The sequence below is a fragment of the Monodon monoceros genome, unplaced genomic scaffold (genome assembly GCF_005190385.1).
Source record: "Monodon monoceros isolate NGI ecotype Baffin Bay Population unplaced genomic scaffold, NGI_Narwhal_1 Super_Scaffold_4, whole genome shotgun sequence".
Lineage (NCBI taxonomy): Eukaryota > Metazoa > Chordata > Mammalia > Artiodactyla > Monodontidae > Monodon > Monodon monoceros.
Genome location: NW_021703781.1, coordinates 77,759,648 through 77,786,370, shown reverse-complemented (window position 1 = coordinate 77,786,370; position 26,723 = coordinate 77,759,648). Strand labels below are relative to the sequence as shown.

The following is a 26,723-nucleotide window of genomic DNA, read 5'->3' as shown; positions in this document are numbered from 1 at the left end:
AACCTCTCAAGTTATAATTTAAATAATGTGCAGGTGTGATCCAATTTGAAAGAGGAAATTTGAAAGGAGCACTTCTTTATCAAGGTCTAAAAATAAGGTGTCAACTTTTCTCTTTCCACTCTCCAGTATCTCTAGCAAGAGCTTCATCTCCTTAGGGTTTCCTTTTGGAACACTTGTTAAGGTCAAGTCATTAACCTTGGTAGGGGGGACTCTATGTTGTCGGCTGCTAAAATCAGCAACATTTGGGGGGTACGGATCCTTTGCTCCCTCATTATTTAGGAATTCTAGTTCTCTCCTGACGTGATAGGCTGAACTTTCTCCCAAGGCACTTGAAAAAGAGTTATAAATTAATTGTGTGATTGAGGAAGTCTTGGAAAGACCATGCCTGCTCCCTTGTTCCTGCTGGTTGGCTGTAACCATAGCAACCTCTTACTCCAGACCAAAGTTCAGCTACTGTAAATCTTTATGACCGTGTTCATAGTCCAATGTTCATTAGTATGACCCTTCCTCATGGAGAGAGAGGTTTTATATTTTACAAGCAAGTGTTAGACTCCATTTCTAAATACTGGACTCCAAATGAGAAGGTCCAGGAATATCATAAAAAGATCTTTGTTCTTTTACCCTAGGATCCTTATTTTCCTGAGAAGATGCCTACGGCAACGAAAAGATTGATGTTCTTAATCAGCTTTGTCACAAGCTTGGGGGCTTTAATCGTAATTTGTTCTATTCTTACAACTCAAGAATGGATCCGCAGTACAGTTGTCATTAGTGACACTTCTTCGAATGGTAGTGTGATTATCACCTACGGACTCTTTCGTGGGAAGAGTATTCAAGAATTGAATCATGGACTTGCAGAATCAGACAAAAATTTTGAAGGTAAATCATAACTCATTTGAATGGATACAGTGAGATTGAATTAACTGGGTAAGAGTCATACCATCCTGTATTTCGGCCAAATAGCCCTTCAAAAATAATTTCCTTGTGCACTTAGCTGGGCTGTAGATATGAACGCATATTTTTAATTTTGAAAATTCACTGAATCATTATTTCGGCTTCCTCGGTTCTGGTTGTGTCTATTAGCAAAACAGTCTAAATCATTCTAGCAGAGGCTATGCTTAAACAATACTAGAGTGTATTGATAGGTAAATAGTTAAGTAAAAATATGGAGCACCAACATGGTGTTCTACAGCCAGTAGCGACAGCGTTTTTAACTGTATTGACTGTGGATTTTTAGTCGGAGCAAGAACCTCTGTCCAGAACTTAATTACTGGCATCTATGCAAGGAAAAAATAAAGTGGAAGATATGGACAATTTCTTATCCTTATATCTCAAGTTCATTTCTTTCACTGATTTGAATTTGCAGTCTTACCTCCAAAATATCTCATTGCTGTTGGAATTGATATTAAATTTCCATTAAGTCTATTAATCGAATATTTTACGGGAATTCCTAAATTTTTTTCCTGATTTCATACACACTAATGTCCTACTCTCAATGGGAGGAAAACAAAAATTCCTTGAGAATGATAAGTTGAATTTAGCCATTTGTTTGGCATTTGAAGTTTGAATATATACCGTTATGTTTTCTAAATTTAAAACCAAATTTGTAACTTGTTTACCACCTTAAATGGACTTTGTTTCGAAGGGTGTTGCGTGCAGCTCACTACACAGGGTTTATCGGGTATTATGCAGTCATTACCTCTTTCCTTATAAACATACATCATTTTCTGCCTTATACAAATGTAATGTTTAGCCCTCATTCCGTGCATAATGGTGGGACATTAGCTTTTGACATTAGCTCCAAGTTCTAGCTCTAATTTGTGACTTTATTAATGAAATGATTTCCTTAAATCCAGAGCAACATACTTATATTTCCAAATTACAAGTTTGCCTTTTAGACTTTAGCAAAAGCAACGTCTCGCCCAGTATTTTAGCAGCATTACACATCTCCTCCGGTACCAGCCTCAGGTCCTCAGGAAAATGAGGAATATTTTCTTTGCGGCGACTAGAAAAGAAGACTTTCAAAGATTCACTACCATTTTCAGTTCTGTGAATAGCATTTGCGAAACCAAAACTTGTTCTACTTCCTGAATTTCCAGACACTTGTAAAATTTTTAAAATACGAGAAAACAGCCTGTGAATTTTTAGATTTTCATACAGTGTCTGTTTGGAACCAGTTGGCTCCAATTTGAGATTACTGGCTTCAATGAGATCCCTGACTCCCTACATTCAGAGAAGCACCGAGGAGGCCCGGGTGGGTCAGCGCCTGGTTCTAGAACCCCATGGGAGTGACGTGAGCACAGTGGCTTTGGGAGGGCAGGGACAGCTGTGGTCAAGGATAGCTCTGAAGGCGGCAGGCAGCCCTGTGGGCCCACAGAGGAGGTGGAATATTTGCATTTGCTTTGCCTGGCTCTCTATTTTTACTCTTTTCTTTTCTTTTCTTTTTTATTTTTCCTACTTTTCCCCTTTTCCCCAGAGAACCACATTCCAACTTCAAGTCACTGCCTCCAGTCACCCCAGGGGCTGTAGAAGATAAACGACCTCCCAGGCACTGAGATGCTGCACAATTGCCGGGCGTTCAAATCTGCTAGGGACACCTCAGAGCCCGGGGGTCTTCAGTGTTGACGGTTTTAGCAGTCATTGAACTGGGAACACTTGCAAACAGTCCTCTCGGAGAGGGAAAAGTCACATAACCCAAATGTAGATGGTGGTTGAGCTGGTGCAGGTGTGTGGACATGGTCCCCCGGGAGCAGATCTGCAAACGCGCAGTGAGACAGGTTCTTTAGGACCACACGGGCTTATTTCCAATCAGAAACTAACCGTTGGCAGTACAATAAAATCATCGTATAAATGCCACTTTCCTGCCCTGCTGTGGTGGATTGCCTTTTCGTATGAGAAGTTAACCATGTCAGTTTCTTAGCTAGGATGAGTTCACACTGAAATCTCCAAAGAGTAGTGAATATTGCAAAGCTCTGCTATATTTCTACATAGGATTTATCACATGGTGCCGATTTGGGGCTGTAGATTTTGAAATGAAGTGATGATGGCTGAGTTCAACTTGCCAAAATAATTCAGCCTACAATACGCCAATTGGTGAGGAAAAGAATCAGTCCAACCTGGGGAGGAAACTCTCCGTGGTGTAGCTAGATTGTTCGGGCAGCTCAGGCTCACCAGAAGCTCTATAGCCTCATCCAGAGGCATCCCAGCTGGTCCATCACCCAGATGAAAAATGCCAGGTGTCCACCCGTGAGCACGTTGCCTTGCTATTCCAAAGAGTCTGAATATTTAATTTTGGTTCAAAGAAACCTTCCTGAGCAGCTACTATGTGAGTGAGGAGCTTGGATCCCAAGCGGAACTGCACAGAGCTGGGTGGACTCACCACCTAGTCTTTCTAGAGAAAGGCCCCGACCCCATCAGTTAAATCCATCAGCCCACACTACTTGTAGGACAAAGGTGTGTGCAGGTCACTATGAGAACAAGGGGCAGTTTCACCCCAAGTGTGCCTCCCCCTGCCCACCAGTCTCTTTTCACTACCTACCCCTTTTGTTCCGGGGGAACTCAAAGTTGTACTATTGGCTCAAGCTAAGAATAATGAGGAAAGTGAGTCTGCTGCAAAAATCAATGAACTGCAAGAATGACTGAACTGAAGAAATGAGGTTTATATCTCCAGAATTTACAAAAAGCCCCTTCTTACTTCTCCTATCTGTCCACCCCACCCCATACACATCCCATACTTTCCCTCGGGGTGGGAGCGACATATCATTTACCCCCAGAGACATGACCACACTGGGCAGTGTAGCATAAAGGGGCAGAAAAAGCTTTCCCCCATCCTTCTTTCTGAGACACCCCTCGTCAATTTCCTAGAGGCTGAAGCCATCAGCTGGGATGTCCTGGGAGAGCTCCTAGGCCACACTCTGGGATCCATGGAGTTAATGAGCCCTTCCAGGGATACACTGTGGTCCAGGGACTGAGAAGCTCCACTGGGTCAGGCCCCCTGGAGACCAGGTGCTTGAGGAGGGGCTGGAGACCATTCCTCCGCGCAAGAAAGCCACCGGCTCTCCCTCAATTTCCGAGGACTTCCTGAAAACCAGAGCTACGAGGGCCAGATGGCCAGTGGGGCTTGAGTATAAATGTCCAGGCACAGGAAGTCCGGATGTCCGGATGACCCCCATTTGTGCACTGCCCACCACCCAGTACATTTAGGCCTCCCAGCTGCGGGAGCTGTGGCCTCTTTCCCCGGGGCTGCCAGAATCCGAGTGATTAGTTCCAATTGTGAGGTGGCTTTCTCGATTCCGTCGCTTGACCCCTCGAAGGAAGGAAAAAGGACAGAATGTATTTGCTAATTTTGTAGGCAGAGAGCAGCTGTCATGCTGTGGAGGTTGATTGTGATTTCATTCTTGCCAACTTTCACTGAATTCCCAGCTTTCATTGTCTGAGTTCTGAGCCAGGAAGGGGAGGGGAGATACAGCAGTCATACCTGTGTGGCGGGGAATTCAGAAGGCCGAAATAGAATTTGGAAATATGGCAGTTAAAATTAAGATAAATTGTCACATGAATTCATAGAAAAGTGTGAGTCAGTAGGCTCCAAATGGACTCCCTTTTGAGAATTGATGTCTAATAGATGTTACCAACAGTCAAAAAGAAAGCCAAGGGCTTCCCTGGTGGCGCAGTGGTTGAGAGTCCGCCTGCCGATGCAGGGGACGCGGGTTCGTGCCCCGGTCCGGGAAGATCCCACATGCCGCGGAGCGGCTGGGCCCGTGAGCCATGGCCGCTGAGCCTGCGCGTCCGGAGCCTGTGCTCCTCAACGGGAGAGGCCACAACAGTGAGAGGCCCTCGTACTGCCAAAAAAAAAAAAAAAAAGAAAGCCAAACCTGACTGTCACTTTCTAATTTACTCTGAAAAGGTGGAATGTTCACCATTTGCAAATGAACATCCATTTACAGCTTTTAATGAGAAACCTTCCCCAGGGCAACTTGGTGCCTTGGACACAGGACATTTTTCCCACGCTGAAATTTTTATTTTCTAGTTAAGTATCCAAATTTTGTCTTATTGGCCAAGGACAGAGGTCATTTAGTCCCCAGCAAACTTCTGATTCAATGTTGGAGTTCCCTCCTTCACGCTCACGCAGAGGCTGTGGGATTGTGGAAAAAACGGGAGCGGTTCTTGCCGGTGGTGACTAAGTTTGGAAACATCTGCAACATTTGACCTGGCACCTCTGAACAGGTGTGTCCTGCTTCTTGTTTTTCCTATTCTGGTGTCATCTTCCACGAGCTGCAAAATAGGTGTGTGCTACACCACAGCCAGGCCAAGCCCTCACCACTGCATCCCTGGGGTGAGCCAGGCAAAGGAGCTAGAGCCTCGGGCTTGAGGGCAGGGCCTTCGGAACTGTCCCAGCCCAGACGGCTTCCTGGAGGGCAGGGGGCCCGGAGGGCAGGGAGCCCATCGGACCCCACCCATCCCATGCAGGCAACAGGGGGTAGCAGAGAGGACAGCATTCTCAGTTTAACCAATGCCTTTCAGAGTTCTTACCTGGGGTGCATAGCAAAGGGGACTGCGCTGAGAACTTAGCCCTTCCCATGGGTTAATAACAAAAACAGTGACAAGGGCTGGGCACTGCTAGGGATGAGCAGACTGGACGTGTGTGCGCTGAACTTTGCACCCAGTTCCGTCTCACTGAGTGGTGAACTCATGGCCTCCGTGTTGCTGAACTGGTTTTTCCCTCTTCTGTCCTCTCTGGTCTCCCGTGGGGTTTGAAGGGCTGTAGCTGTGCTCACGGGAGACCATACCCACATTTCTTTTCTCCCGCCCCTTGTCTTTCCTGACTCCTTTCTTTTCCGCTGGCCACACCCTCCTGCCTGCCTCTATCCCCGCTCTGTGTGGAGACACTTCCAGCCCTGGGCTTGGCCACGTGACGTGGCCATCAGGATGAATTCTCTCACACACGAGGGTCTTTACAGCCAGATTCTCAGCGTCCAGATGTCTGAAGGTAGATTTGCTGGCCAAAGCTCTTTCATGCCCACCCTCTGTCCGATGACAGGAAATTTACCTCCCTCGCAAAGTACCGCTGATTTAAAAAGAAAAACATCTGAACTAATAACATGTGGGTATTCAGAGGTGGAGAGAGGATGGACCCCGCACAAGTATTGTCACATCTTATCGGGAGAGTTGAGCCCGTGTGGCCAGCACGGGTAGGGAGGTGAAGTCAGACTAAATGTGTGCAGAGTCGGGGCCAGGCTGGCAGGAGCTTTGGAATCCCGTCTTATGAAGAACACATTGGGGTTTATATCCCTTTTCAAATACTGGGAAAGGCTCCAGGCAGGAGAGGAGGGAGTGGATTCTGCGTCGCTCCAAAAGGAGCATTAGGATCCAGGGTAAATGTTGTAGAGATGCAGAATGAAAAACCTTTAAATGACTAAGGAGACGCAGTGATGGAAAAGGCCACCTTACAAAGACAGGGCTCCTTGCTGCCAGGACACGTTTCAGGAGGAGGCTCCAGATCTCCTCTGGCTCCCAGGGCCCCATTCCTGAAAATGTGCCACATCCACAGCTGAGCAAGAAGGTTTCCGTGGCTGTCCTGGTTTCCGTTCTTTAAAGCTGCTCTGGGGTGAAGATGTGAGAGGCTCCTGCCCTCTCCCAGGGGACCTGAAAATCAGGAATGGAAAGAAGGAAGCTTTTACTTTTCCTTTCCCACCCCCATCGTGGTTCTAACACCTTGTAATTCCCAATGATGGTGTTAGTACATTACTAAAGACTCTGAAATCTTTTTCCCAATTTACTTTTTTCCTTCTGTCGCTGTGACTTTCACAGAACCTCTCGGTAAACACCTTATTGAATGTAGTGGCAATCTCCTAAGGGCCTGAAACACACTGGCTGCTCTTGGAGATGTTTACAAATGCATGGCTGGGTTTCCAGGTAAGTGTGGGGAGAGCGTGTCTCTGGTGTCTGCTCATTTTGTAAACAAAGGAGGGAGCGGAGGAAACATGCCTGGGGAGGCTGGCGGGTGGTGGTTAGAAAGGGGAGAATGGCAAAAGCAGGAACTGGTGGCAAACGGCCCAGGGCACCTGCGTTTCATTTTGTGCAAGTGCATATCCACGTCTAGAGCTCCCCTGCACTTAAGAAATATGCAACTTTTATGAAAAGGCTGACAGTTTCTAACCCCAGTGCCTAAGAGGGTAGAATGGGGAAGGAGGCAGAATGGGGTGCGCGAGGGTGGACCTGCCCTCCGGTCCAGAGTTGGTCTTTGCATTTGGTGCCGCGTACTTACCAAACATTGCTTTAGTTTTAGGAACATTGAACAGTTCTTCACCAAAGACTCTGCACTTGGTGGTCATCCTGTTCCTGGTCCTTAGTTTGTTCACTTCGCTGTTGAGCTCTCTGTTCACCTTCTACAACAGCTTCAGCAACCCCTATCAGACGTTCTTGGGACCGATGGGGGTGTACACCTGGAATGGACTCAGCGGTGAGTATCGGCGAGAGGACGTGCTCTCTGCCTCTGTCCCCCTGCTTCCCTCTCACACACGTGGACACACACAGTCACGGTCGAGCCATGGGCGTTAAGAGGGCCCCCTGTGTGCTGAGTTGCGTGCTGGGGGCTGAGGTTTATTTTTGTAAACTTACAGCATTTATTCAGTCTCTTTGGAAATAAAATTCTGTTTTAGGTGCCCAGGTAAGAGACCAGAGTGAGGTGAGGAAGGCGTGTTAGGTGTTAAAATATATGACATACCGAGGCTTTGCTTTGGAGTATCTGGTGTAAGGAGTTGAACAAAAAAACACGTGCACCCACAAAACATTCACTGGGCTCCCGTGGCGTGCTTGACTCCACATTAGGCTCCACGTGATGTGTGGAAGTCAACACACATGCACACACATGCACGTGTGTTATTTAGTCTCCTTCTTGCCCTCGTAGAACAGCAGTCAACTTGACAAAATCTAAACCTGATCGTGGCACAGAGAGCCACCAAGAATGTCATTTTGGAGAATCTGGGGCCAATGCCCTTCTTGTGGGCAACCTGGGAGTCCCGGATGTTGCTGGGCAGTGTTGCTAGGTTGTGTTACTTGTTTGCTGTGAAAGGTATTGGGGTGAGGGATGGGAAGTGGAGCCCAGCTTGAGTCACAGTGGTTTGGACTTTCTCTGGGTCTCATGGACTCTGTGGCCACTGTGTCTGCCCAGGGACGTGGTCACACGGGAGCCTCGTTGCCCCTGCCGGGCAACTGGGTTTCTCCTGCTCTTTCCCTCCCTCACGAGAACCTGATCTCGAGATCGAATCAGAAGCAGCCCATCCTACTAACCGGACGGCTCTGGAGGTGCTCGCGTGTGAGCCACAGGTGGTGCATTTTTTAAAAAATAGGTTACTTTATTTATTTATTTATTTTTATAAATTTTTTTTTTTCATTTTATTTTTGGCTGTGTTGGGTGTTCGTTGCTGTGCTCGGGCTTTCTCTAGCTGCAGCGAGTGGAGGCTACTCTTTGTTGCGGTGTGCGGGCTTCTCATTGCAGTGGCTTCTCTCGTTGCAGAGCACGGGCTCCAGGCGCATGGGCTTCAGTAGTTATGGCTCGTGGGCTCAGTAGTTGTGGCTCATGGGCTCTAGAGCATAGGCTCAGTAGTTGTGGAATATGGGCTTAGTTGCTCTGCGGCATGTGGGATCTTCCTGGACCAGGGCTCGAACCCGTGTCCCCTGCAGTGGTGGATTCTTAACCACTGCGCCACCAAGGAAGCCCGGTGGTATATTTTTAACACAGACCAGGAACGTTCAGGGACAAAGAAAGGTGCCCTGGATATTAGGCTGTAAGGAAGCCTCAGAGGAGGGGCTCTGGGCAGCAGCTTTCTCCTGTCCTCCTGCTGAGAGGCCATCCTCACACTGGCCACTGCAGGTGGCTGGAGGGGCCCCTGTGCTGTGGCTCCCAGCGGTGCTGTGCTGAGAACGAACACCCGGCTCTTGGGGGAGGGAAGCCCTGACTGCAGCCCTGGCTGGTGCGAGTGTGTAAACACTTCCACTGCGGCCTTTTTCAAGCTAGTGGTTGAGGAGATGTGTGAGCCAGTCCCAGCCCAGCATGGATACAAGGGAGAGCCAGGCAACTCACTGCTCAAGCAAGCGCAGTTCATAACTATCGTGCACCGCAATGGTGGAAACTTGGGCTGCCCTGGGCAAGCCTGCACCATGGCCACGTCGCACGCTCACCCCTCAGCTCTGAGCGTTTGGTGTCAGGCTGATGTAGCCACATCCACACGTGACTAGCCCTTTCCTTTCTTTCTGTGATTTTATTACCCGGTGGTAAAAACAAACAAATGCCCCAATTTAAAGGGCATCTGCTGTGGGCCAGGCACGACAGTCCCTCGGAATGAGTATTCCTGCTTCCTGGCTCACAGTGGAGCTGAGGGAATTGGCTCTAAACTCAGAGATCCTCATCCAGGTGCCAGGGATCCTTGCCCCAAGCTGTTTCTAGGATGCTCGTTCACCTCCGTCAACCAAAGCAAAGGAAAGACTCATTGGCACTCGTTGCCAGGGTAAAATATAGATTATTTTAATTTTTGCTCATATGATTAAGAAGCTAAGGGACACTGTGGCTTCAGGTACAGCTGGATCCAGGGTCTCAGCCAGCACCATCAGAACTCTGTTCTCCTCCAGTGTTCCCTCTATCATTAAGCAGCTGGGCTGGTCCTCTTAAAGGCAAGAGGGCTGCCAGCCCTTCTTGGCCCATCACCGATGCAGCAACCCCAGGAGAAAAGACGACTTTTCCCCCCAAATCTGACTCTCACTGAAATTGCCCTTCTCCATTTCTGGAGCAAGCTCCATGGCCGGCAGGGTTGAATTCACTGACTGAGCCCCTTGGCAGAGGACTGACCACCTGGGAGCTGGGGAGGATGGATCTGAGAGGAACATCGGGCTCTCGGACCAGACGGGAAAGTCCGATGTGGGCCCAGCGGGACAAAGCCGGCCCGCATTCCTCGGTCTATACCTGCAGGGCTCGGAGCGCATCCCTTCATCTCGGCAGGAGGGAGCCCCAGGCTTTCAGCCTCTTTCTCCATGGCCGAGTCTAAGCTGGCTTTGCACAGGGCACGTTTGTGGAGGAAAACATGGAAAATGGGGCCTGCAGCCTCCCTCACCGCCATCCCCACCTGCTTCTAACAACAAAGAACTGTTTGCCAGGCAGCAAACTCTGGCCACATTCCCTCCCAGGCTTGGGGCAAGTTCTGACACACAGAGAGGCTGTGAGCTGGGCAGAAACACACTCGGAGACTTTGCCTTTGCCTCTCTGTTCAGCCTTTGGCTTTGCCTCTCTGTTCAGCCTTTGGCTTTGCCTCTCTGTTCAGCCTTTGGCTTTGCCTCTGAAGGCCCTCACAGCCTCCGGCTTTGATAGGGCAGACTTGGGCCCCGAGTTTGGTCGGAGAACTTAGTGAAAACTCAGTTCATGGGAGGCTCAGCCTGCAGGGGGTTTTGGCCACAGAGATGCCATCACTGTGTCCTTGGCTTGGATCACCGTGGGGAGAGGGCAGGGGTCAGGCTGCCCTCAGGGGTCCTGGAGGCAGAGGGAAGGGCCACACACCCCTCTCCAGGCTGGGCTTGGACACCCTCTCCTTGGCTGCAGGGAAGAAGAGGGAGTGGTTTGCTAGTTTGTTGCTGAAGGATCGGGAGGGGGTTCTGCTTTTTTGAAAAATTTATTTATTTATTTTTGGCTGCGTTGGTCTTTGTTGCTGCATGCAGGCTTTCTCTAGTTGTGGCGAGCAGGGGCTACTCTTCGTTGAGGTACACAGGCTTCTCATTGCGGTGGCTTCTCTTGTTGCAGAGCACGGGCTCTAGGCACACGGGCTTCAGTAGTTGTGGCGCACGGGCTTCAGTAGTTGTGGTGCACGGGCTCAGTAGTTGCGGCGTGTGGGCTCTAGGAGCACAGGCTTCAGTAGTTGTGGCTCACGGGCTCTAAAGCGCAGGCTCAGTAGTTGTGGCGCACGGGCTTAGTTGCTCCACAGCATGTGGGATCTTCCCAGACCAGGGCTCGAACCGTGTCCCCTGCATTGGCAGGTGGATTCTTAACCACTGCGCCACCAGGGAAGCCCTGGGATTCTGCTTTGAGGAGAAAAATACCAGCATCACCTCCCGGGCCACTGTGCCCTCTGACCCCAGCCTGGCATGGCGCAACCCTGACCCCAGGGGATAGAACTGTAGTCTGAGAGATGATGGAGCCGGAGAGAACCTTGCAGACGGTGTGTCCCAACACATTTGAACCTCAGTCCAGGAACCGAGAGCAGAGAGTAACCCAGCAGGTCACACGGCCCGATGGGGACAGGCTGGGGTGGGAAGCCAGTGTCCCAAGCCTTCAGTGCCTCCTCCTTCTACCAGTGGCTCCCTCCAGGTCCAATAACTCTTCTGTCCCAGAAGACGGACGACCGGCTGTGAGAGGCGTGCCCTTTTTCAGGGGGCTCAGGTCAGCATCCGTGTCCATGGCGGCCCCTCCCAATTCAAATCAAAGCACCTACTTCAGGAAAAAGCATTTAACCCATTTCCATCCTACCCCTTTATGACCAAGCTTTCATTAGAAACTTCCCAAGAGCACAATGAAGGATAATTAAGGGGTGTGAGACGCATAGCGCAGAGAGGAGGGGGTTTGTATGTACTCACTCCTTTTATTATTAAGAAATAAAACCATTGGGTTGAGGATGAAAGACCATCATCACGGAGAGTGAGAAGTCCTCACGCAGAAGCCCTCTCATTAGGGCCCCTGGAGGGCCGTTCCCTGGGTGTGGGTTATGATCAGGACAAGTTTGATGCCAAAATGTCCTTCTAGTTCTGGGTAAATGTCAGCAGATGACGAGTCACGCAGCCTGTGCCCCAAAGGACCTCCGTCCTGGGGATTCCCGGACCCGGCATGCTCAGGCCCCGCCCCACTGGGCGGTTCACCGGCAGCATCACGCGTCTGGAATGTCTGCGTCCTGACCTTCCTTCTCCGGCCTTTTTAAACAGCTTAATTGAGATATGACTCACATACCATACAGTTCACGCATTTAATCTGTGCCATTCAGTGGTTTTAGTACATTCACAGACCTGTGCAACCATCACCACAGTTGATTTTAGAATATTTTCATGGTCTCAAAAGGAAACTCCTCCCCCCAAGCCATCCCCAGTCCTAAGCAGCCATGAATCTACTTTGTGTCTCTAGCTCGCCCACTTTGGAAAATGAGGGATGAGGTTCAGAGAAGCTAAACTCATCTCCCAACGCCAGTAGCTGGAGCCCTTGAACCCTGCTCTCTCTGACTCCAGAACTATGTTCCTTAACTAGGCCAAAGGAGCTTTCCAAAGTCAAAATGGTGGAATGTGCTCTAGTGAAGGACATTGTGAAGAATAAAAAAGGGAAGCTAAAAATTTTAAGTGCTCTTTTTTTTATATATATATATGAATTCATTTAATTCTTACAACAACCCTTCCAGGTAGGTATTATTATCACTTTCTTAAACATCCTTATTGGAGTATAATTGCTTTACAATGGTGTGTTAGTTTCTGCTTTATAACAAAGTGAATCAGCTATACGTATACATATGTTCCCATATCTCCTCCCTCTTGCATCTCCCTCCCTCTCCCCGTCCCTATCCCACCCCTCTAGGTGGTCACAAAGCACCGAGCTGATCTCCCTGGGCTATGCGGCTGCTTCCCACTAGCTATCTAGTTTACGTTTGGTAGTGTCATGGACGTATATACACTACTAAAATGCTCTTCTAAAATGAGTTTAGCAAAGAGATCCTTCCTGGTTAAATGCTGTGCTCTATGGTGTGTAGAATGAAATCCCAGCTCCGGAGCCGGCATTCAGAGCTCTCCAAGTGAGCTCATCCTCTGTGTCCTGTGCTCAGGACCCTCAGCACCCCTCCCCATCAGACGAGCTTGTGCCTCACACACCCGGATGCTCTGAGTTCAACCACCACGAGTCTCTGTTTGGGCCGCCTTTTCTATTTGTCCTTCCTCAGCCTTCCCATCCCGCTGGTCTCTCTAGATAGTTTCCCCGTTGACCTCCGTGTTCAAGCATTTATTCATCCCTCATTCAGTACACCTGCTAGGTTCATTGCCCAGGGAAGTGGGCAGAGCAGCTCCTTCTGAAAGGGCTTGAGCTGAATGTTTGTCCCTGTCCACAGCTGCCCTGCACCGTCTTTAGCATTTGGAGCCTAGAATCTAGCTCGTGCCTTTCATTTCTTTTACGTTCCCCCTAATGCTTAAAAGAGAGTAAGTTCCAGTGTAGATATTCAGTGAATACCCATAGAGTACGTGCGATAAAGAAAAACAGTGACATTAAAAAATGTATCACCGTGTTATCTATGAAACTATTTCTTCCTTTCAGCATCCTCCATATTCATAAGCATGGTGCTCTTTGTGGGGAACACACAATCCAATCATCTCTCAGAAGAGCTGGCCCAGAGGCTCTACCCACTTTATCCAGCAGTCACTCACCAAGGAACCTCCCACAGTTATGGATACTCATTCTGGCTCACCCTGCTCGTCATTCTTCTAAACATAGTCACCGCGGTCATCATCGCCATCTTCCAGAAGGCCAGAAAGCAGTGGAAGCAGGAGCAGAAAAAGCCCATGGAATATGCCCCAAGGGATGGAATTTTATTCTGAATTCTGTACCCGCATTTGGTGGTTAGGTCTACTCTGTTGTATGCCAGCTCCCCGAGCAGTAACTGGCTGGCTTGTCTGGGTGATCGGCAGGTAAAGTGCAGGCCTGTTTGACTGTCATTCTGTGACAGTTTTTGTATCTCATGACACTATGTTCTTCATAACTGATGTACCCTTGAAAAAGGATTCTTCCCATGAGGGTGGGGAAGATGAACTAGAAAGCTCTCCAGTCCTTGTAGTGTTCAAAGCAGTAGAATGATTGTGAGCCTATGGACCCTTCTGACCTGGTCTCAAGCTCTTAGGTAATAAAGGTTTGGGTTACGCACCTTCCCTTTGAGTTGCTCAAAGCACTTCGGTACCTATGATCTCATTCACCTCAGGAGAGACCATGCATTTTTATTCCACTCTATGAATGAAGACTTCCAGGCACAGAGAGATTCAGAACTTTTTTTTCCTAGACCAGGTGTTGGAAGCAAAAGGAGAGACCTAGGGGTGTATGACCTGGTCCTCTGGACCCTCAACCGCCCATATAACTTAAAGCCAATGGTGAGTAGAAATGCTGATATTCATTTTTGAGTTTCCAAGATGGGTTTTGTTTTATTTTATTTATTTATATTTTTTTATATATATTTTTTGCGGTACGCGGGCCTCTCCCATTGCGGAGCACAGGCTCCAGATGCGCAGGCTCAGCGGCCATGGCTCACGGGCCCAGCCGCTCCGCGGCATGTGGGATCTTCCCGGACCGGGGCACGAACCCGTGTCCCCTGCATCGGCAGGCGGACTCTCAACCACTGCGCCACCAGGGAAGCCCCAAGATGGGTTTTTTGTAGGGAAAAGATTAGGAAGGAAGAATATCAAGGAAAGATTAAAATTATAGCCCTACAGCCTCATGCTAAGAAGGTTAAATATATTTTTGCTTTAAAAAGATTGTGGTGAATTCAGTCAAAAGAGAAATGTCATATTGTGGTAAGTTCTAAAAACTCCATCAACCAACCCTCTGCTCAGTTGCTGCAGTGTCCCCGACACAGGTGTAGATGGTCAGGTGGGAGTGTATCACCCATCATCAGACTCCTGCCCAGCCAGAGGCTAAGAAATGGGTTCCAGCTCTATGGCTCGCAGGCACACCCTGATGGTTAGGTGCACAGCACAGGTGACGGGTTGCCTTCTAAGAACAGGTGGGTGGAACGAGTTCATGGCCTCATGAGAGGACAGTGGGTGACCTGGAATATTTTAAAAGACACCAGATGGATTCGACCTACTTCGCCAGTAGGATACTCTCCCGGAAAATCACTTTGAGAATCTTTGGGGCTTGACAGAGCACGGACAGAATTCTGAAATAATCACCTTTCACGCCTTGATGGAACCAGAGCCAAAAGAAGCAGAATTCTCTTAGTGTAATTTACAAAGCAGCAGCTCTTTGGACAGGAGGATACATCCTTTATGAAACTAGCAGAGATTAACCATCTTCTTACCCATTACTTTTTAACAATCTGTCTTAGAAATAACATTTTTCATTCAAGAAACATGCACTGAATACCTGTGATGTGATTAATGCCTTGCTAAGCCAGGTACCTGCCCCCGCAGAGATCACAACTGAACAGTTAAGACAGACATTCAAAAAGCAGTCACTAATTCCGTGTGAAATCCATTCTTAGTCACAAAACTGTGTTCATTCTTTGAAAGGTCAGTTCTCCATAACCTCCCTCCGCCAAATCCTACTAAAGTAAAAATTACTCTAATAAATCAACTTAGTGTGAAACTGAACGTATTAAAAATATGATTACCCACAGCGGAACTGTTCTAAATTCTTCGAAGCTAGAAACATTTATGTTCTTTGGAAGTTTGAATTTTATATCAGATTTTGATAATAGGGTTGAGTAACAAAGAGGAAACAGATGAGGGTAACAAATTTGCCCTCACATCCTGTATCAGTACAAAAGATTCTGTAGCTGGTGAAGACTGTGTTTACTCATCTCAGCATTGGAGCAGAGCTTGGTTTCTTTAGAGGACAAACAGTCTTAATCCTTATACCATAAATGGTCTTTGAGGAATCATTTAAGACACGGGAAAATCAGGTAAGTGGAACTACAGTTCACAGTCCGGGAGATGAAGAGCTTTGCTCTCTTACTACCTCTGAAGGTAGAAAGTAAAGAAGCTGCCTGTGTGTTCAGTGGAAATCTTCCTAAGGAAGGACAGGGCTTGCTGACTATTCACAACCACAGGCAATGTGGTACGACCCAACTCTGGCCTCCTGCCCTGGCCCCCCGAGATGGGCCTTTTAGCGAATGTCCGTGGGGCAGGGAGGGGGACTGACTTTTTTTCAGGGAAAGAAGTGCCGTTGAATAGTAATTTGCTGTTCTAAAACTACTAATAAATGTGCATTCTCTTACTTTTCTTGTAACGGAACCACCTGAGACACTATTTTGAAGGGGTCCAAACTGGTCCATGAAATATGAACGTTTCAAGGGTCGTGATGTGACCCCTAATCGGTCCACGTGGTCCTGTTATGATTAGCTAGTTTACTGTATAAAATATTGTGCTCTTCAGTTTTATAAGAACATAGAGCCTGTGATAATAATTGTAGGGAAAGTCATACTTTACACTAATGTCAAAGCGATGGGGCTCCTCTAGTGGGCTGATGCTTGCAGAGCACGGTAGCAGACAGGGGCCTCAGCCTCCAGTTATGCTTCGCCTTCATCATTACAATTTGATTTGATCATCTCACCAACGCCTGTGGACCAGGCAGGGCAGGGGCAGTTGTCTCCTTGGATATGCCACTTCTCTGGGTCTAATGAACTATCCTGCAGCCAGCCCCACGTGGCCGTACAGCATTGGTACCTGTGGCACGTAGCCATACAGGTAGACAGATCAGCAGCCTCCCGCCTTCTGATTGGCCTCTTGGAAGCCCAAGGAGCCTGCAGTTCTGCAAAGCATAGGCAGGTGCCAAGTAAAGTTCCAGAACAGGTTCTCCCTCTGCCGGCCCATCGCCCACCCAGAGTGCATCCTTCTTTTTCACTGAAACCAGCCACTGAGTGCGGACTTGAAGCCAGGTTCTTAGTTGTCTAATCTGATGTCTTTCTAGGGCCTGGACCAGGACACAGAGCAGGCGTGTGTGGGACCGGATGTCTAGGAGTCGGGAGGCTTTCTGATTCTGAAACTCCAGCTTGGAGAGAAGCCAGGCTCCTTGGTCCCTGAGCCCCACGGGGATCTCCTGACCCTGGGACCCAGATGCCCCCCGAGGGCCTTGCGTACATAGGATCCCCCCGTCAGAGGCACGGAGGGCTGATGCCTCCGTAGCAGCTGGGGCTGCAGTCTGCTCTCTGGGCCTCATTGCCTGTCCTCACCACCGAACACCCCCAGACCCAGGACACAGGACCCAGTTGGAGGCTCCATTTGTACACTGCTCTGACATCTCATAGGAGCCGCAAGAAGCCAGCAGCCCCCCTTCTCTGAGCTTTTCTCATGATGAAGACATAAGTAATAAATAATAGAAGTGACAACCAGTGTGGGATTGAGCAGGGAACGTCTGCAGTCAGGCTGCCTGGGATGGAGAAGTTAATCGCAGCAAAAGCCTCCTTCTAATCATCTGGGAGGTGGGATCGCGGTGCCAGGCTTCGCTCTCAGCAGTGTGAGAATGAACTGTGATAAGGGGTGCAAAGAACTCGGGGCCTTGATAACCGATGGCCATGCCTCTCCTCACAGAACTGGGAGCCCGCAGAGCGTGGTGGGGGCAACTTCAAAAGCTAGAGGATGTGGCCCCTTTAGCTACCACATTAATAATTCTTTTGTTCTGTAAATGAGCGACAAACAACTTCAACCCGGGGAGGCTAAGAAACTTGCCCAGGTGTCCACAACTGGCAAGTAGCAAAGCAGCACGAAAAACAGGTCTCTGGGCCCCTGTTCTTTTTTACTAACGTTTGATTCGGTTGCATAAACATTTGTCTGCATCCGGCTGAGGGTGGACAGAGGAGACAGAGGAGAAGGTCCCTGCCTGTGAGCTCTGCCCGAGAGGAGGCACGGCCTTCGCGGTATTGCCTGTGGGGCTAAGCCGCACATTTCACCGCATTTGTGTGTCTCACGGTGGATCTGGATCTGGTTCATTCAGAACACAAAGGAGCAGCTTGCTCAGGCAAAAGCGCCCAATTTGTTTCAAATAAATCCTCAGCTGGGCTGGAGAGGGCGGGGTCCCCTGACGTGACTCTCCCACACACACTCAGATGAGGCAACGCCCCGTGACCTAAGGACTTTGTGCTTCTTAAAATAGAAAGCGAGGCCCAGGTTACTCGACGTGACCTGGGTCACTGGATTACTAAAGCCGAGTCCAAGGAGGAACTGAGACCTGGGGAGTCTGTGGAATATTAAACGCCCTGAATGCGACTGCACGGAAGGTCAGCCCAGGCTGTTCTCCCTGCCCTTCCTGCTCTGTGATCTCACGCTGCCCGCAGATTCTGAAAATCCTTAGAGCATCACTTAGAATTCCAGACAACGTCCTAGTTACAAAAAGAGAAAAGTGAATCTGTCTTTGTGACAGGCTTCAGACCATGAAGATTTCATTTTCAAAATGTTTAAATATTTAGTTAAAAAACAAAAATTTAGGTAGAAATACGTTGTATTTTATGACTATTCCTTTTAAATGAACTACTTTAAAAATGAACACCCCTCCTACCTCTGTCTCCCACTGCTCGCCAAGAGGCGTAGACTTAATTTTTAACCTTGACCCTTTGTAGAATTCTCTGCCCCTCTGGCTGTCCTGGAGCAGGACACGCCCACAAAACGGTCCCTTCCGGAAGCAGGGGTTTCTGCTTTTCTAATTCAGTGCACAGATGGTGGGTCTTCCAGAAAAGAGTGTGGTCACAGCAAACGTCACCGTCTCTCAACGTGTGCTTCCCCTAAATGCTCTACCGGCGAGAATCCATTGAATCCTTCTGGCAAAAGCAGGTGCTGGTTTAGAATGAGCTCATTTCACAGATGAGGATTGAGGGTTACACTGGTTAAATGGTGTGTCCACAATCCCACAGCAAGGGAGACATTGAGCAGAGATCCCAGCGCAGACTGTCTGCCATGTCTTGGGTGAGGCACATGCCCTGGGGGCCGATAATCTTACGGCGGCCCCTTGTGTCTGCATCAAAGCGTTGTAAAATGCCCCACGTGCACATCCACGCACTAGACCTTGGCCTCCATCAGGTGTCCTCCTGGTAAGTCTGCTGGATTAACTAAGGTTGCTGGATTTCTGAAGTGCTGAATCATTCTCCTTTGGCTTAAAAGCTTACCTTCAGCAGGCACTACACACTGAGTGTTATCTTTACGTACTGAAGGCGGACTAACCTCTTCTTGATGGCTCTGTCACTGTGCTAGGGAGAGGGTAAGTATTCTGTTGAAGGCGGGTGAGGCCGTGCAGAAAGCACATGCTTGTGTGCCGAGACTTAGGTTTTAGTGAATACGCAGTGAACAAATATTTATTGAGTGCTAAGTCCATTGAAGACGGGTGGCAGAAGGTGGGAACCCAGCTGGACAGACAGACCTTGAGTCCACCCTGACGAGGCTTTCCAGCCGAACCTCTTTGGGAGCATCTTGAAGGGGAACCTAGACTAATTGGGAAGGTTCCCCGAGAAAGACGTGGCCTTTGCTCCACCCCGAATTCTGTGACCTCAGAGAGGATCTAATCCAGCCCTCGGGTTACACGGAAAGCAAGGGGAGCTCAGATCTAGCAAGTCGAGGGTTTCTAATCTCTGCTTCCTCATTTGAAAATAAGAAATAAGAGGGTAGAGGAAGATTTAGGATCCTTTAAGTTCTTGTTTTTTTCTTCTTAATTTCATTCAGTTTATTGTTTAAAGAAACATTTACATAAGCACAAAATGTGAACAGGTCAAGGTTCCAAGTATGCAGGACACGTGATAAGTGTTTCCCAGGGAACTTCCGTTCCTATAAAAATCTTGTTTTTGTGAATGCTGCTATTATATTCCACGAGGGGCATAACAAGCCTGCTCTGCAGGGGTCTTACTTTGCTGTAGAGTGTTGTTGAAAATTTGCCTCACAAAAGTCAAATAACGCCGTCTGCAGCAACATGGGTGGACCTAGAGATAATCATACTGAGTGAAGTAAGTCAGACAAAGGAGGACAAATTCCATCTGACGTCACTTATACGTGGATCTAAAATATGACACAAATGAACTTATCTATGAAACAGAAACAGACTCACAGACATAGAGGACGGACTTGTGGTTGCCAAGGGGGAGGGGCTTGGGGGAGGGATGGATTGGAAGTTTGGGGTTAGCAGATGCAAACTATTATGTATAGAATGGATAAACGACAAGGTCCTACTGTATTAGCACAGGGAACCATATTCAATATCCTGGGATAAACCATATTGGAAAAGAATGTATATATATGTATAACTGAAACGCTTTGCTGTACAGCAGAAATTAACACAACATTTTAAATTAACTATATTTCAATAAAATAATTTTTTTTTTTTAAAATGCACACACAAGAACCTCAGGAAAAAAGGGCAATGAATGAATGATGATGACAATCAGGTACACTTGATAGGATAAGAAAAATTCTCTCCATATTCCAGAATGAGAAATCTTTGAAAAAATTTTCTCATTTCCAGACTCTTCCATTCATATTTACAAATGAGTGCCCAGGAGCTCGTGGTGTACCGTTGAGGAAACTCTGAGGTCGTGTGTCTGGGAGCTGTGTGGCTTTTTACTGAGCGTACCGACCCACGCATGCTTCACACCCTGCTGTGAACGCAGTGCCTTTGGAAGGTGTTTTGGCTGTACTCTGACCCAAGTCAGTTAACGTCACTCCACCTGATAATCTGCCACCCCCAGTGTGGCTCAATGCAAACATCTAGCTTAATGCCTCCATGAAAATTCGGCTGTCATGGACTCGTTCAATCAAATAAAACCTTGTAGAGAATTTTGATAGCAAGATAAATGATGCATCACTTTTTCAGAGGGTCATAGAGATGGATGGCATTTAAGATGCCCATGGCTGAAGATCAGGAGTTCTTAAACTACTGAAGCCCATGCTCCTAGGGCCTGTGCTCTGCAACAAGAGAAGCCACCGCAATGAGAAGCCCGCGCACCGCAACAAAGAGTAGCCCCAGCTCCCTGCAGCTAGAGAAAGCCCGCACGCAGCAACAAAAACCCAACACAGCCAAAAATAAAGAAAATATAAAAAAAAAAGAAAATGAAGAGACACCAGAGCTCTCTGTCCCTCCGTGAGCACCAAGGAAAGGCCACATGAGGACGTGTGAGCAGGTTGCTGTCTGGAAACAAGGAAGTGAGTCCCCGTCAGGAACTGAGTCTGCAGGAACCTTGATCTTGGACTTTCCAGCCTCCAGAACTGTGAGAAGTAAATGTCTGTTTTTTAAGCCCCCCAGAATGCGATATTTCATTATAAGCTGACTAAGACAGGCTTTTTAGACCCATTCATCTATGGGGGGGCATTGTCAACTTGAGCAGACGGGCCTCTCAAACGTAACTGTGTTTTGTGATAAGCCTCGCAGAGCACGGGACAAAGGAAAGCAATGAATTAGGAGCTGGCCCTCAAGTGGGGTAAGAGGGGCCAGCAGGGAGCTAACCTTGGCCACTGCTCACGCTTGTACGTGGTGGGAGTGTGGGTGGTGGATGAGCCCATGATCAGGAGCTCGGTTCCAGCCTAGGACTTCCAACTGACCAGCTGTGTGACCTCGAGCTGCAGCTTTTCCTCTTTGGGCCTCGGTTTCCTCATTCACATGACGGAAGGCCTTCCGTGACCCTGGCTCACTCCTTCGTCTAAATGTTGCTTAGGTCCATTGGGGTCTTTCATGAGGGTTTGAAAAAGGCAGTTCTGCAGATTTTTTGATCCTAACCATGATGTTGCAGGTAGCCTTTGGGTGGGTAAGAGGGTGGGGAGACTGGGCTTAATGTGGGGTCAGGCATGCTGACAGCGAATGGGAAGATATGAGAGGAGGACAGATTTGTATCCTCCAGAGGACGATGGATTCCAGCAAAGAGGAAGAAGCCCTGTGCTGACAGGCGGTGGAAGGCCCATGCCCTGGATCCACAGGCTGGTGCGTGCTCGCCTCCATCGCTTAGAGGACACCACGGAGCAACTTGTCCCTCTCGAAAGACTCAGCGCAGGCTCGGGAGATGCGGAGCTTGAAGAGGCCTTTCACAGGGCACACATCTGAGCTGTGAGCACAAGGGCAGGGCAAAGCACAGGGCTGTCCCTGCCTGGGACCCAAGCTGTGAAGAGAGGAAATCTACTGGAAAATTCATGGGAGACTTCGTATCTTGTTCACCACCCGCTGAAGGTGAGAAAAGACAGCCATGATTTTTAAGGGAGCACCACAGCCAGGGTGATGGTGGAGGGAAGGGAGTCCACAGGGAGAGCCTGTGGGCCCCAGATGAGGGCGAGAGATTTTACCGAGGCTCCCGCGGTTCATCCGAGGGACATGCAGACCAGACACCATTGGCAAACAGCCTCCTTTTCTAACCACTGGGACACCTGCTCCGAGGAACCGTCTTGCTCCCTTGCCTGAGACTTTCTGTTGGGAGCAGAGTTGCCACACTTCAGAGTGTTCACAATGAGCCCAATTTCACCCACACAGTGATGTTTTGATGCTTTTCAACCAAAGAAAGCAAAGAGCCAGCGCTCAGGGGGCAGGTAGAATCATTAGCTCTCAGAGAAACGCAAATCAAACCACAATGAGATACCATTTTGCATCCACTAGCCTGGCTGGAATCAGAGGCAGAGGACAATAAGCATGGTTGAGGGTGTGGACTCAGAACCGCGTGCACAGCTGGTGGGGATGTGCAATGGAGCAGCCACTTTGGAAAACAGTCTGGTAGTTGCTGAAACAAGTAAAGAGAGTTACATACGACCCAGCAATTCCAGTACTAGCTATACACCCAAGGGAATTAGAAGTGCATTTCCACATAAAATTTGTACATGAATGTTCATGGCAGCATCATTCATAATAGCCAAAAAGTGGAAACCATCCAAATGCCCATCCACTGACGAATAGATAAACAAAATGTGGTGTAACTATGCAGTGGAATATTAGTCAGCCATAGAGAGGAGTGAAGTACTGGAACATGCTACAACATGAATGGGTCTTGAAAACACGATGCTCAGCGAAGAATCCAGACACAAAAGTCCACATATTGCAGAATTCCGTTCATATGTGATGTCCAGAATAGAGAGATCAGGAAAAACAGAAAGTAGATCAGTGTGCTTAGAGCTGGGAGGGGGGCAGGAGGGTCAAGGAGAGACTGATCAAGGCTTCAGCGTTTCGTTTTGAGACGGTGAAAATGTTCTAAAATCGTGGTGATCGTTTCACCTATCTGTGAATATACTAAAAACCATTGAATTGTACATTTTCAATGGGTGAGTTGTATGGTGTGTGAATTATATCTCCATAAAGCTATTTAAAGTCTGTTACATTCTCTTCTAATATTTTTACATGAAATAAACAAAAAATTGCTGAGACCGTGGAAGCCTCATTTCTACCCCATTCCCGGTTCTGTCCCCCTTCCTCCCTCACCAAGGTAGCCACAATCACAGATTATGTCCTTCTGTCCATGGTTTAGGTCACTTTTCCATAGCCTCTAAGCATCTTTTATTGTTACCACCACAAGAGCTCTGGGAGACTGAACCATCACTAACCCCATTTGACAGATGAGCAAACTGAGGTCCAAAAGGTCAAAATTGAGCTGCCCAAGGTCAAAAGTCCTAGCTGACTCCCACTGGATGCTATTGTCCCACCCTTGTGTTAGCAACCTGCTTTTTCATTCCCTGTTTTTCCAACCACCTTCTTTGGTAAAACCTCACAAATGATCCCATTAATCTGTTTCCATGAAGAGAACGTTATGAATAACATTATCAGTGAATATGTTACACGCAGAAATCTCAAAACATCTCTGGTATTTTCCAGGAAACATTTTTACAGTTCTAAGGTGATTTTATAAATCCTTCTATAAAAGGTGAAAATTGCTATTCTGAACAGCTCGAGCAGACGATCTAGGTTTCTTAAGTAGAACTCAACTAATTCTCACCCGCCGGACCTGCAAATGTCACAAATCTTCCAAGAAGCTTTGAACATTTTATGGCTCTAGTCAGCAAACGAGGAGAAACAGAGAGAGGAGCTGAGAGCCTTTGCATTTCACACACTTCATCATGGAGAAGATGGACGCGCTGTGAGCCATGAAATACCTGCCGAAAAAGGATGAATAAAACCGGCAAACTCTCCTAGAAGCCCGACACGGGCAGCCCCCGACCACTCCCACCCCAGCACCCCTCTGTGGCTCACCCTAAGAAACCAGCCACTGCACCTCGGACAAGCCGCCCCGCCCACTGGCTTTTGTGGGGCCCCCCGGATCTGCGAGGCATCGTGGGCAGACACGGAGATGGATAAGACGTGGCCCTTGCCTTCAGCGCAGCGTTACCTATTAACTGATGCTGACTTGCTTCTTATTAAAAGTTGGCCCATAAGAGTGAGAAAGAGCGGCTTTTTAAGCGACCCTTTCTATCCAGTAATTGGCTGGTGCATCTCAGGCCACGGTGTTTGCAGGTGAGCCGGAGCCCATGGAACCCCAGCTCCCCTCGGGCAATCCAGGCGAGAGCCCCACGGTTATGGGCTGAGTTGTCCCCCAGAAAGAGATGTTGGAAGTCCTCATCCCGGTGCCTGCGCATGTGACCTTATTCGGAAACAGGATTCTTGCAGATGTAATTAGCTAAGATGAGGGCACACTGGGTTAGGGTGGGCCCTTAATCCAATATGGTAGCCTTACAAGAAAAGGGAAATTTGGACAGAGACGCAGACACAGAGGAGAAGGCCAGACGAAGACAGACACAGGGACAAGACAGCCACGTGGAAACGAGGCAGAGATTGTAGAGATGCAGACACAGCCATGGAACGCCTGGGGCCACCGGGAGCTGGAAGAGGAAAGGAAGGATCCCCCCCAGATCTCAGAGGGAACCTGACCCTTCCATCACCTTGATTTTGGAGTCATGCCCTCCAGGACCAGGAGACAATAAGAGTCTGCTGCTTTAAGCCCGCCAGCGCGTGGCACTTTGCTGTGGCAGCCCTAGCAAACCAGTACACTCACTCTGAAATCCCGAGGTCTGCTCCCCGGGACCCTGTTCCTTCCCTTGGTTGAGCATGGGGTCCTGGACTTGGGTCTTTCCCACTCTCTGTTATTCTAGGTGTTGACCCCGCTCCTGAGCCCTGGACCTTCTGCCTGTCCTTGATGATGCATGGTCCTAGCCTGGCTTCATCCACCAGGACCCCTCATGGAGCTGCCGAGACATGCTGGTGGGTTTCAGGACCACAGACCTCTCTGAGAAGCTCTGTCAATGACAGGACACAGAGTTGAATCCCCTCAGCCTCCTGACTAATCACAGGGTCTCAATCCAGGGTCCAGACAAGTACCCCCAGGGCTGCAGACTCTGGTCTACTCTTTTCAGGAACCCAAGAGGAGCTTCATGGAAGATGCCCTTCCCCCCTCCCCGAGGAGCCCCTGGATACCTCTGCCAGCGCCAGCCCCTACAGGACCATCTCCGTGTTTCCAGGTCTCCGGCAGCCTTCTCTTTCTAAGAATCTGGGTCCAGAGTTTGTCTGGGTCCCTGAGACCAGGAGGGTGAGAGGAACCAGGAAGCTGGGAGCTCCCGGCCTCCCGGCCCCTCTGGGAGGTGTGGTTCCTGCCCGTGATGGGCGCCCACCTGGCAGGAGGCCTCCCACCCCGGACCTGGGTCCTCGGTTGCCCAGTGGTGCATAGGTGGCATGTGTGGAGAGCTCCAGCAGGGCTGAGGGTCCCCGTGAGCAGGGCCAGGATCCGTGTGATGCCCCGTGGCCACTCCAGAGGGGATGCCCCTCGTCAGTGGAGCCGCAGCCAGTGACGGCAAGGACAGCCACAGCTACAGCACTTTGGCCGGGACACGGGGCCCTGGGTCCCAAGGTGCCCCCCGAGCCCCTACGTGACAGTCCCCAGACCTCAAGAGCCCCTCCGGCCGGCTTGGCTGGCCCTGGACTACCGCTGCCGCTGGCGCTGCAAAGGAGCCAGAGCCCAGAGCCCATTTCAGCCTCAGGTCTGCAGTCTCTTTGTTCCCTGCCCACCAGGAGGCTGGAAGAGAGACTGAGGGCTTAGCAACTTTTATAGACGTTCAACAATAAGAGTGAATTTATGCCTGTTGAATCTAATAATACATTTTACAGGTCTTTTTATCTTATTTTCTAGGTTTCATGTTTATTGAATTTTACAGAAGTATCAGTCCAAGACGAACTGAGAAAAAGAAATAAACCTGTCCTTAACCATGGAGAGTTTGGGATGCACTGGTCTGTATCCTGGCCCAGAAGCGAGCAGATCCCAGGGGGCCGGGGACCCTGGTGGTCTTCTTGGCGGTCGGGGCAGCTACTCCCACCAGGTTCCACTCTGTGGTCAAGATGCTGAATGCCTGCCGCTGGACCCATCCTGGGGGCAGACAGCCGAGAGCAGGTGCCCTGGGGAGACACAGAGGCGAATCAGAAAGCCCCAGAGCTGCCCCGTGGGGCTGCTCTGGGAGCTGGGGTGGCCTACTGTCTCCCTGTGGGGCATTTCTGAGACGATGGCTGTGCCCTGGGGAGGCTGGGAGGGTGGCAGTGGGCAGGCATGGGGTCGGGGGTCACCAAAGGCTGAGTGAGTGAGTGAATGAATGAATAAAGGAGTGTTGGCGTGGGATGGAGGGAGACAGGAGGGACCGGAGGTGTCAGAGCTGAACGGGGCTCGCTGCACCCTCCCATCCGCATCCCCCCCCTGCCCCCCACGCACAGCTCAGGGACAGCGTGGAGGGAAACTCGGTGGGGGGTTGCGGCGGGGAGGATCAGGGAACTTGGCTTTGCTCCCACGGGGTCAGGATCTCACTTCCGGGCCTTGGCCACTCTCTGCCTCCTCCCCCCGCCCCTCCCAGGCACCCTCCCGCCGAGTTTCCTCGTCTGTAAGCTGCAGCTCTAGGCCAGGGGTCAGCAAAAGACTTCCCTTTCGTGGGCCGAGTCCAGCCAGGCCCCTGCTTTTGCGGACACAGTTTTACGGAAGCACAGCCGTGCACGGGTAGTTAGGTACCGCCCGCAGCTGCTGGGAGGCCCCCGCAGGGTGAGG

The 26,723-nt window shown here is 49.3% G+C and overlaps 1 protein-coding gene across 1 annotated transcript; it reads left to right on the top strand.

Annotated features, from left to right (window-relative positions):
- Positions 1-586: 586 nt before the first annotated feature.
- CLRN3 (clarin 3) lies at positions 587-13,983 on the top strand. Its single transcript, XM_029245856.1, has 3 exons — positions 587-876; positions 7,277-7,456; positions 13,319-13,983. The coding sequence occupies exons 1-3, from the start codon at positions 648-650 to the stop codon at positions 13,597-13,599; spliced, it is 690 nt and encodes a 229-aa protein (XP_029101689.1). The 5' UTR covers positions 587-647; the 3' UTR covers positions 13,600-13,983.
- Positions 13,984-26,723: the final 12,740 nt, after the last annotated feature.